Source organism: Thunnus albacares, chromosome 21 (assembly GCF_914725855.1).
Source record: "Thunnus albacares chromosome 21, fThuAlb1.1, whole genome shotgun sequence".
Taxonomy (NCBI): Eukaryota; Metazoa; Chordata; class Actinopteri; order Scombriformes; family Scombridae; genus Thunnus; species Thunnus albacares.
The window spans coordinates 4,095,983-4,108,249 of record NC_058126.1 but is presented as its reverse complement, the minus strand read 5'-3'; the positions used below and the strand labels follow the sequence as shown (position 1 = coordinate 4,108,249).

Below are 12,267 nucleotides of genomic sequence, written 5' to 3'. Positions count from 1 at the left end.
CTGAACACCTTATAAGACATGAAAAGTGATGAAAGGATGAAGCTGATGATGTTTTTTATGTTTCTTATTGCAAATAAATCCCATGAAAAACCCAAAATCAACAAAATCCGTCTCTTAATACTTGGTGACTTTCCTGTTCTGGAGGAGAAGAAGGAGGAAATATTGCTTTTGTTGGAGACTATTTTCCACGGCAGAAGAATCTTCATTGTTTTTACTGTCATGTTATGTAGTTTTTTGTTGTTTTTTTTTTAGTGTTGTTGTTTTTAAAGACACATTTCCTGCCTTAGTGGGATAATAAAGTTTTATTCTACATCAGGCTTTTAATACACACACAGTGTTTGTTATATTACTGTTATATCATTTGCATAAGTGCCATAAAGATCTTCATGTAAAAGAGAGTTTTTAGTCTCTATTTCTACCTTTCAGTGTGGCTTTCTTTAGGACCTTCATGGCGTACAGTTGGCCAGCGTCCGGCCCTGTGATCTTCCTCACCAGAAACACCTAAAAACACACACAAACAAACAAACAAACAAACAAACAAACAGAGACAAATCAAGTAAAAAATTAAATATACTGTGTGATAGCTCAGTATTAATGGGTGCAAAGGCATAATAACGTGTGTGTTCATGTGTCAAAGGATGGATGTAGTGTGTATTATACTCTTCAGTGTGTTTGTTTGGGTTAGCTCCATTATCTAGGTCATGCTTATGTAGATTAATATAAACACACACACACACACACACACAGAGCCCGAGCAGGAGACTAATTGTTCATTCATAAAGACGATGACACTAAGCAGAGAGTGTGAAGGGCCCTCAGTCTGCCGTCTCCATGGCAACGGGCTTCTCAAAACACCGGCGCAAGGGAAACATTACGAGGGCTTCGAGTGGAAATGAAACCCACACTTACACACTCATTTAGGCCCACTCATACACGGCAGAGGACAGGTATTTATACACACACACGCACGCACGCGCGCGTTACCTTGCCGAAGGAGCCTTGTCCGAGGACTTTGCGTAGCTCAAACTGTCGAGGGTCGGCCTTCTCTGATCCCTCCTTCACATGGTGAGTGATGCTGATCTCCTTGATCGGCACGTCGTCCTGTAAAACAAACACACATAACGACATCCAGCTCGTTATTAAAGTCTGAACTCTTCGACCTGTGAGTTTGTCTGCAGCGGACAAATTGATAACGATGACTGGACAGTAACTTTCTGAGACAATAACACGTTTAAATTTTACAACTGGATGTATCAGACAAGCTTGTAACTCAATGAACAGAACTGCTTTATAACAAAACTACAAAAAATACATTTTAACTAATAACTAGCTAATATATTTTACTAATAAGTGCCTACAAAGCACCGACGACCTTATTTTACAACTGTAAAATGTCCCATTCAGTGTATATTAAAGGTTAGTTGATTGACAGATAATAAATCTGTAACACTTTTTATAAATTGATGACATTTTTTTAAGTAAAAATACTAAAATATCACTGGTTCCTGCACCTAAAATGTGAGACATTGCTGATTTTCTCTGTCTTATATGATAATAAACTGAATATGTTGGACAAAACAAGACATTTGTAAGTGTCAGTTTGGACTATAGGACCTTGTGACGGACATTATTCATTATTTTCTGACAGTTTATAAACCAAACAACTAGCTTATTAATCAAAAAAAATACACTGCAGATTAACTGATAATGAAAATAATTAATAGTTGCAGCCATAGTGAATATTTTGGTCACAATTCTTGTAAAACTAAATGTAAAGACAACTGAAAAAACTACTATCAAATGATCCATATTATTGTTATTCCACCATTTTTAAATCTCAATCAGTGTCAGTCATAATATACAGAAAACAAGTATCACAATATAAACTATAAACTAAACATATAGCCTACTATAAATATATCACCAGCTCTTCTTGTCAGCCTTTTAAATCAAACTAAACAACAACTGGCTGCCTTTCAAACTGCATGTCAAGTTCAAAGTTGGAGCCTCTAAACTGGTGTTTCTCTGCTCTCCAGATGCTTCACTGGCCTGAAGTTAGTAAAACGTTCTTCATGACGTTTGAAAAAAAATCTGCTTTCATCTCTCACATTCACTGTTTCACCAGATTCTCTACAGGAAACAACGAAACCAGGAAGAGGTGAAGTAATATTTGGCTACAAAAAAAAAAATCATTACGTAATTATTTACCACATGGCACTGAAAGCTGCATTTCTCTGCCTATATATGGCCAAAAGTATGCGGACACCCAAACATCACACCTATATGTGACAGTTGAATTACAAGACTGTTTATTAATCTGCTGCTATAAACACATAATATCAGACATATCAAACATAGACAAATGAATCCCTTTCCCATTTCTTTTCCCTCATTTTATTTATATATAATTGTGTGCAGCCGTGTTGTTTTTATCTCGTTTATCTTGTGATCATTTGAAAGGTTCCCGACCCGACAGGTTGATAACAACTGGTTTAAAATGTCGTTGTTTACTGCATTAAGATTAACCTTCATTGGAACTAATGAGCCTTGAGCTGCAATGATTAGTTGATTAATCGATTAGTTGATGAAAAAAAGAATTAATCTGCAAGTATTTTGATAATCAATAAGTCAATTTTCAAGTCAAAAAATGACAAAAATGTTACCGTTCCAGCTTCTCAAATACAACAACTTGCTTCTTTTCCTTGTCTTACATTACAGGAAACTAACTGTCTGGGTTTTGGACTATTGGTTGAACAAAACATTTCACGTCACAAACATGGGCTGTAGGAAACTGTGATGGGAATTTTTTCACTATTCACTATGATGTTTTATCAAACCAGCGATTAATCAATTAATCGAGAAAATAGTCAGCAGAATAATCAATAATAAGCTGAAACCATGAAAAACAGCCAAACACCAAAAGTAGACAAAAGTATGTGCACAACGAAGTGCTATCTTATCTAGATTAAAGTCAAACAACCAATTTCTTAACCCACTTTAGCCTCAATAGACCAGAATGCATTGCAGCCACTGAGTCACAAGACAAAGCAGGAAATGAGTAAGTTTTTCCTCCACTTGAAGCACAAAGAGCTATTACAGTTTCTCTCAAACTAAACAAACAAAAAAAAACAAAACACAACAACAGCTGAATGGAGCAAGTTCAGTCATGTATTCTGTGTTGTTTTTGAAAGGCATTCTGGGAAACGAAGTAGATAAAAGCAGCAGGTGAATCCAAAAAGTAAACTACAGTAACATGCAACATCCGCAGAGCGATGCTATCAGTGTGAGCCCGTCTGAAGGTGGATCTTTTCATCCAGACGTCTTCACACAACAGGTTGAGCAGGGTTCTTGAATGTTCGTCATCCGCACAGTGGGACATTACAACACACACACACACACACACACAGTTGTCATGGAGCCACCCCCGATACCTGCTTCCCGCTGTAGCTGAGTGACTAATGATGCCATACTGTGAGTGTGAGTGTGTGTACTCAGTGACACCATCGCTCCTTCAATCCTCAACTCTCTCTAAAAGCTTCTCCACCTCGCTCTCTCTCTCTCTTTTGTGTGTGCTCGGGATACTGATGCAATAAAACCAAACAAGTAAACGCATTCATCATCATCATCATCATCATCATCGTCCTCTCCCTCCTTTCCCATCATCCTCTCTGCTCTGTCTCGCTTTTTTTCCTCCCGTCCCGTCCTCATCTGTATTCCTCTGCTCACCCCCTTTCCTCTCTCACATCCGCCGCTTCCTCTCCGTACCTGCGGTTCCCAGGTGGGTGACCTGCTGGTTGCCGGGTGTCCCAGTGCATTATGGGTCCTGTAGTCCCGACTGCGGCGGAGGCTCTGCGGCGCTAACATGCTCCCGTGCGTCGAATGCGAGGCTACAGGATGGAGCCGACGCCGGCTTCTGCTCATCACTCACACTTCTTCCTCTCTCTCTCTCTCTCTCCCTCAGAGAAATCCTCGCCTCCCTCCCTCCCTCCCTCTTTCCCTCCCTCATTCCCTCCTACTTTTCTCACTTTTTCTATCTTTATTTGAACCATTCCCACCTCTCCGGTTTGCACCTCTCTCTCCTTCTCTCACTCTCTCTTTCTCATGGGGAAAAGGTCATAAACTTAAGAGTAGGGAGGGTGAATCCAGATGTGCAGTCGCGGTAAAGACGCTTTACTTAAAAGTAGCACAACAAAATAAGATTAAAAGTACAGAAGCATCAACGTCAAAATATACTTTAAGTATCAAAAGTAAAACTATCCGTAAAAGAGAACAGCCTCTTTCAGAGTGTTTTATGGTTACACAACTTAAAATATTTGATTTTTTGATTATTATATGTGACAACTTACTGTCTAAGTAGTGTTTTAATGGTGCAGCTGGTTAATGTGGAGCTAATTTTACCTGCTTTGTATTCTGTTGTGTCGTCTAATCTACGATAAAGCTCAGTATTTTATAGGCTCATCATGTGTTTGATAAAAATCTGAAATATGACAAGTAACTTTCATGATCAGTACTTTTTTGTACCAACCCAAATACATCTGTAGCACCAAACATCAGATACTGTTGGCGTTGAAAGTCTGATCAGATTCGTGGTCTTTTTTCTCTTTTTAATAACACTTTTGCACCGTTGAAAGCTTTAAACGACACTTAAAAACATATCTTTTTAACCTAGCCTTTCTATAGGATGACTTTTACACCATATCATAGACTAAAACATTTTAATCCATTTTAAGGCATTTGTATTCTTATTCATGAATGATTATGTCTATGCACTATCTCTCATTTTTCTTGTTTGCCTCCTTTTATTCTTCCTGTTTATGTTCTCAATTATTTATTTATTTATCTATTCTTTTTTTAAAAATCTTTTTAATGTGAAGCACTTTGAGCTGCATTTTTTTGTATGAAAGGTGCTATACAAATATTACTTTTACTTAAATGGCGTTCTGTTTGGACGCTGCTGATCGTCCGTGAGAAAAGATGGAAAAATGGTTGAAAAGCTGAGGAGTTGAGGAATGTTGACATTTCAAATAACCATGTGTGTGTGTGTGTGTGTGTGTGTGTGTGTGTGTGTGTGTTTGTTGTGTGTGAGTCAGAACACAGATGGAGGATCAGAGCCATAGCGACAGGATGCTGTGTAGCATGTAGCACCTCTTAATCACAGGACTGAAACTGCAAACACTGCACCTGGGCTCTGAACACACACACACACACACACAGAATAACACATGCACACCTGCATGCACCCACACACACACACACACACTTTACCTGCTTCTCTAACCTGTTATTGTCCCCTATCATTGTTTATTTCCATCTCAGCTGAGCACAATCCAGATAGAAACATACACTCATACGTACAGAACAGATTCACCGACACATGCAGAGCGAGTCAGCACACCGTCCACAAACTACACCATGAAACAACCGCTAGCTGTTAGCCGCGGGTGGTAAATTAAAGCCCTGAGCAGCTACAGAGCAACTCAACAAATTGTCACATTAAACTTTAGTAGTGAGCTTAAAATAAATAGAATAATAACAGCTGCTTGGTCATCTGGTGGAATGAAGAAAGGAAGTGATGGAAACAACGGTTAACATCACACTTTAAGGTCAGTTTAGAAGCTGTTCTGGAGCTTTTGATCATATTACACCATATTCATCACCAGACGGAGTTTCCCTGTAGATTTCCATTTTTTTCTGAGCACTTTAAAAACATCTCATCCATACTGGCTTTAAAAAAAAAAAAAGTTGTCTTCTGTTTCCAAGAAGAATAAGAGACGTTCTTTAAGTTCTCCGAAAAATCATCACGACCGAGCCAACTTCATCTACTGATGAATATCAAGTGATATGATCAAAAGCTCCAGAACAGGGTGAAAAGTTGTTAACTGTTGTGTTTGTTGCCTGAATACGGCTGCGATCACACAGGATGCCTTTTAATCACACTTGATCTGTATTATTTGGTTTCAGTGCATGTGTGTCTCCTTGTTTTAAAGCCTGAATATTTCTAAGCGTCTGATGTTCAGACGTTTCTCGCTTAAAAGGGCAGAAATATTAGTTTTATGCTTCCATATATTTAAGGGGCTTGTGAGTGACATAAAACTATGACGTCATGTCCGGTTCGCTTCTGTAACTCAACACAATCACTTATTCAGCATTTCTAAAATTTAAAAAATTTAAAAAATCCATATTTTACTACAGCAGCTGCCATCAGAAGTTGAAACTTTCATGATTTTAACAAAGTTAAACAAGGAATCATTTGTAAGCACAGAAAAGAAACTACAATCAATGCGAGGCGGGTACTACTACTATCATAACACTTTCTGCTGAAGTCATTTTGTTAACTTCCTGGTTATAATTACTGCTCCTCTCTGTGTGCAGCTGTTATTACAAACATGTCTGAGGATCGTCCATGAAAAAGGAGCCGACGACAAGATGTTTATTTCTATTTTCAAACAAAATCAGCTCCTTTATGGCATCAGTGTAGCTGGCTAACACTAATTATTTATGTTGAAAGTTGATGTCAGACTCCTCTGATGCTCTCTGACATCTTTCTTTGTTTTTTGTAACGTTCGCTGCTGAGTTTTTATAGAAGACAAATTGATCTGATGAGCCTTAACGAGCCACATACAGCATTATCTGGAACAATAACATCAGGTTAGGCAGGAAAATTAGATTTATTTCACTTTATCTTTTGAAACTGATAACAGAGTTTTGAATCATGATGTGACGGCTGTCGGTTGGTTTCTGTCATCACCTGTGAAAATATTCAGTATAAATCAAATTTTCAAGTTAACAAAACAAACCAACAGCCTTCCTATACAGCAGGATTAGGCAGGTTTCCAGTGAGCCGTCGGTAAAACACAGCTGGGGACCATGCAGCCCTGCAACACTTCACATCATCTGTCCACCATCAGATCTAATTAAAAGGCCGTCGTTGGCGAAGTGAATTAGTATGATGTTATATACTGTTCTGCTCACAGCACCAGACCTCCCCAACGGACACATTAGAGACATCATATCAAATTAACATAAACTCTGCACACGTTCTTAACCTCTGGTCAGACTGGGGAATCAACACCAGTCGGTGCGTGTGTGTCTGGCTGCGGGAGATTCTCTAAAACATGCACAATGAGGAGTTGTGGTGTGTTTTACTCGCTGCTGCTCTTGAGTTAAAGGTCATACACGAGGACTGAGAGAGATGTTGAATATTCAGCTGTATTAAGGTGGAAATACGATTGTTTTTAGAGCCTACAGATGGGAAGCAGTGAAGTGCCGTTGTAGTTTTTCTAACCGATATGAATCCAAGCCAAGCAGGTAGCTCCGGGTCTGAAAAGTGAAGCCAATGCGGAAGCAACAAAGTGGCTTAAACCTGCGTTCTCTCTACTGGCCAGCAGGGGGCGACTCCACCGGCTGCAAAAAGTAGTCAGATTGTATAGAAGTCTATGAGAAAATGACCCTACGTCTTATTTGATTTATTACCTCAGTAAATAGTTTCCTGATGGATTTATGGTCTCAATCGCTAGTTTCAAGTCTTCTACAATGCAGCATGATGTCTATTTACTTATCGCAGTTAACCATAGACTGTAAATGCACCGTGCTAACCAAGCTAGCAGCTAGCATTAGGGTTAGCTCCACCCTCTTGTCCAAACATGGTCACTTCTGGCTCCAAAAATCCAACATGAAAACACACTAAAATAGTGACAGCTACGCCTATACTCTGTGAATCTGGGGTTACGTTACCTAACCAACGTTGTCGCCGTGGTAGCGACTTGCCTGTGACGGCACCCACCTGTCACTCACAGCAGCCAAACCCTTAATTATGCATAACTTTAAGCCTGAATAAAATTCAAACAGGTGGGTTATATAAGTTGTCATGAACGGGGAAATTAGCTATAGCCAGGCTGTAAAGTTTATTTCTGCTGTAAAGTTGGACATTTTAACATGAGGGTCATTGACTCGCTTTTGGAGCCTCGAGTGGCCATTCAAGGAGCTGCAGTTTTTGGCACTTCCACGTTGGCTTCTCAGAGATTACCGCTTGATCCCGATATGTGATTTTGTCAATACCAACCAGTCCAGTTAAGTATAGCAGTGTTTTCCTTTTTTAATGGTGGATAGGATGCTGATGTTTGGACACGTCAGTATCCAAAATAATTACACACAAAGTCTGCAATAACTATATCACATACAGAACATATAACATAGAACGAAAATGTGATAAAGGTGCAAAAGGTTTGCCAGCAGGTTTCTGAAATAGGACCACACCATCGGCCGATTTCAGAAACTAAAACACCCATCGCTCAACCAAACTGCGAACCAACTCAAACACTTCACTAACGCAGAGCTGGAGACCCTTTTAGGTTCCTCCTGATCTGACGCCAGAACATGAGAACTCATTACCATTATCAACCATCACAACAGCTGAGTCTCCACTGATGATTATCCAGAATCAAAGCTGTCAGGATGCAGAAATAAAACGGACACTCCCATGTAATATTCAAGCAGCTCAAACAACAAAGTGTACTTAGCTAAAGCTGCAATTATTTTGATAATTGATTCATTGTTTCTGTCATTTTTCAAGCAAAAAGGCCAAATATTCTCTGGTTTCAGCTTCTCAAATTTGACGATTTGTTGCATATGTGACAATAAATTAAAAATCTTTACGTTTTGGACTGTTGGTCGACAAAAACAAGCAAATTTAAGACTTTTTTGGATCTCTGAGAAATTGTTATATATAGATTAACAATTCCTGGATTTACAGAGAAAATAATCAGATTAATTGATGATGAAAATGATCATTAGTTGGAGCCGTATGTATGTATTTCGACTGCCGTGACACTCACAGGTCTACTCACAGTCATGCTGGGGTGTTCTGGTCCCCAACAGTCTAACACGGTCCCCCGGTTTTTCCCATGTAACAGCTCGGGTCGCTCCCAGCGGTCGCCGTCAAACGCCCGGGTTGTTTGCTGGCGGCCGCCGTCCGTCCCGGCGAGCAGCAGAAGGCGTCGGAGCGCTTTCAGCCGGCTCCTCAGCGCTCTGACGAGGCCGGCGACGGCGCGAACGCACGCCGGCTTGGCCTCGGCCTTGCACTGTGTCATCACTGAGCGAGCTGAGAAGTTGGTAGCTGTTGACTGGAGCGACGCTGCGGCGGTGAATGACTGAGACGGGCAAACGAGTGAGTGTGTGTGTGTGAGTCAGTGAGAGGGGGATACCCAGAGGAAGGGGGAGAGTAGGGAGGGGGCGCGGGGAAGGGGGACAGATCCAAATCGGGACGGGAAGTGGGATCTCCCCCCCTTCTCCACTGACATGCAGCTGTAACCTTCCACCCAGTGTTTCCATCAGGTGTCCTGGAGATCCCCGTTTACTCCACACACACACACACACACACACATAACTCACCGACCAATGACTGAATACCACGAGTAAAAGAACTCCCACTCTCCTGCTTTCACACATTCACACATTCACTCAGGCTTTAAGAACAACATTCAACATGCAAATTTCAGTCAAAGTCGACTGAACGTGTGACAAATTATTCGTTTATTGTACTTTTTCCTGAAATGTTTTTACGTTTCTCTTGATACAGATGAGGACTGATTTTAGGAACAGCAAAGATTATTTTCTTTCAATCAATTAAACTGTCCTGATTACATTTTTTCCACTTGCAGAAAGCCCAAAACTCAGATATGCTTGATTTACATTTATATGAAACAGAAAAAAAGCAGTAAATTGCAAACATTTAAGAAGTTCGAGCCAGATAAAGTTTGTAGTCTTACTTCAAAAATTAATTAAATTATGAATCAGTTATTAAAATTGTTGTCCATTAACTTTCTATAGATAAGTTTGGACACAACTTCCCGTTCACTTGAATGAGAAAGTGTCCAAACATTTGACGGGTGCTGTATGTTAAGTATCATTCCTACATGTCACGCTTCATATTTAGTAAATAAGGTCGTAATAACACAAAGGAAAATGATTCTTAAGTGTCTGAAATCTTAATCTATTGCAGTATTTTTGTGGATCGACTTCATGAGGAATCATATGTTGATAATATTAACAAACTATGATTTAAAACTGACAGAATTTGTTAAGTTTTGTACATGTGTGACGAGTTAATTGCACAAAACATTAAACTGATTAATTTAAAAGTGACTGTGCACACATTTGCCAACTGATATTTTATTGTCACATTGATTTCAATAAACTCACACAGTATCCTGGCTCTGATGTAAAATAGTCCCCTTTGTTTAAGTGACAACTAATCCAAACATGTTCATTCTGGATCTTCCTGTTCCTGAAATGACTGAACACACACACACACACACACACACACACACACACAAGTGACACAGTGACACGGACATTGTGTGCATAGTCACATGTACACAATGTACACAATGTGAGCGCGGACCGTTGACGGGAAGCGTGACATTTCTTAGATTACCTCCACCTGTTGTCGCCTTTTCTGAGTGTGTACTGGTTTCCATTCACAACACTGAGGACAAGGTGTCTATAAAACAAAGAGCACCTACCATGTAGTTTTCTCATTGAACTAACTAGTTAAAGCTAATCAATGTTTTATAATTACTTAATTGACTCAATCACTCAAAATAGTGTTTGTTAATGTTTTAGTGGGATGTTTTATATTTTCATCAGTGGATTGAACAGTACACTACATTAATTAATGGACCAATCTTCCTAAAACTTTGGTGTGCTCCTTTAAAAAACGACTTTTACCTGAGACCATGTCTACCTTCGTTCACTTTAAAATACCAAAACAGATAATTCTCCTCCTATCGGGCATAAAAGCAGCGAAGAGGAAACATTAAACTGTTTCCATTTCCACAGCAGCTTCCTGACATTCAGTTTATTGCAAAGCAGATTCCAAGAGTTTGAGCAGAGAAAAGGTGGTAAATATCTACGTTTAACTCTAAACAAGCTGTCAAAGTAGACAATAAAGAGAACAACACTGGCATGAAGCCGTCCGCCATTGTTGCTATCATCCTCTTCTAATGACACGCCGCACTACTGCCACCATTTTGTCACCAGTAGGACAGCTCAGTTTGCCCCCCTACGCACTACGACGCCAAGCCGACACACTCTGGAGGATGTTTTGGAAAAGCTTTAGTGTGGACGGAGAGAAGAAGATACGTTTACAGATGTAGCCAGCTTAGTGCGGACATGTTCGTAGTCTTTTTGTAAATTTATGACAGAGTGTATTGAAGTGATGGATGGCAGGAGAGAGAGAGAGAGAGAGAGAGAGAGAGAGAGAGAGACAGACAGAGAGAGAGAGAGAGAGAGACAGACAGAGAGAGAGAGAGAGAGAGAGAGAGGAAATGAGAGAGAAGTGATGCCACATTTCCAGCATCACTTGCATATCCCTTATTAACTTTGCTAATAAAAATAGATGCAAGAGGGACTTTGGTAATAATACCAACCAGACTGGTCTTATGTATTATTATCCCTAGCTTGTGTGTGTGTGTGTGAGTGTGTGTATGTGTTGCTGTGTTTCTGACACTGAAACTGCTGTCTGCATGAAAACCTGGTGATCTAAAGCTTTTTCTACTGTTGCTCTCAGTGTGAGTCGCTGTTGGTAAGAGCATCAGCCGAACGCCTCAAATGTCAATGTAATAAATGCATGAGCATGTGTGTGTGTGCGTGTGTGTGTGTGTGTGTGAGTGTGTAAACCTTCTCCATGGCAGCAGCTATCACGGATTGAGCGAATGGGATTCCATTCAGACAATCTGCAGCCACTAAGCCTGTTACGCAATCAAATTAACAGGCCGGATGGCCGATGCACACACACACAACACACACGCTTGGGATTTGTCAGGTTAGAGGCATAAAGTGCATTTCCGTTCGCCTTGAGCCCAAGGCTCAAATAACACACACATACACACGCACACACACACACGCACACACACACACGCACACATAGCAGAGAGTCACCTGTCAAAGATCAGAGAGTCGGTTCAGCAAGAAAATGTTTGTATGAAAGTATTTAAAATTATCTGACACTGCCAAACGTTTCAAACTCTCCACATAAGAGCTGAATATTACAGCTTATAAGATCACACACACTAATATGATGACACACACACACACACACACACTAACATGATGACACACACACACACTAACATGACACACACACACACACACACACAGTTTCCAGTCAGTTAGGAGTTCTTATGAACTGTGTGACTGAACAGAAGAAAAGAAGAAGAAAAGAGCTCCATCTACAGCAACTCAAACAGCATTAACAGAAAACCAAAG

General features: G+C 40.1%; 1 protein-coding gene across 2 annotated transcripts in view; it reads right to left on the bottom strand.

Annotated features, from left to right (window-relative positions):
* Nucleotides 1–12,267, bottom strand: part of rps6ka3b (ribosomal protein S6 kinase, polypeptide 3b) — a 65,359-nt gene that overhangs the window by 20,659 nt on the left and 32,433 nt on the right. For both annotated transcript variants that reach the window (XM_044338867.1, XM_044338866.1), the window contains exons 3-4: nt 985–1,101; nt 420–501 (exon numbers count right to left, since the gene is read on the bottom strand). In XM_044338867.1, the coding sequence (XP_044194802.1) occupies nt 420–501; nt 985–1,101 (199 nt within the window). The remainder of the gene's footprint in view (nt 1–419; nt 502–984; nt 1,102–12,267) is intronic.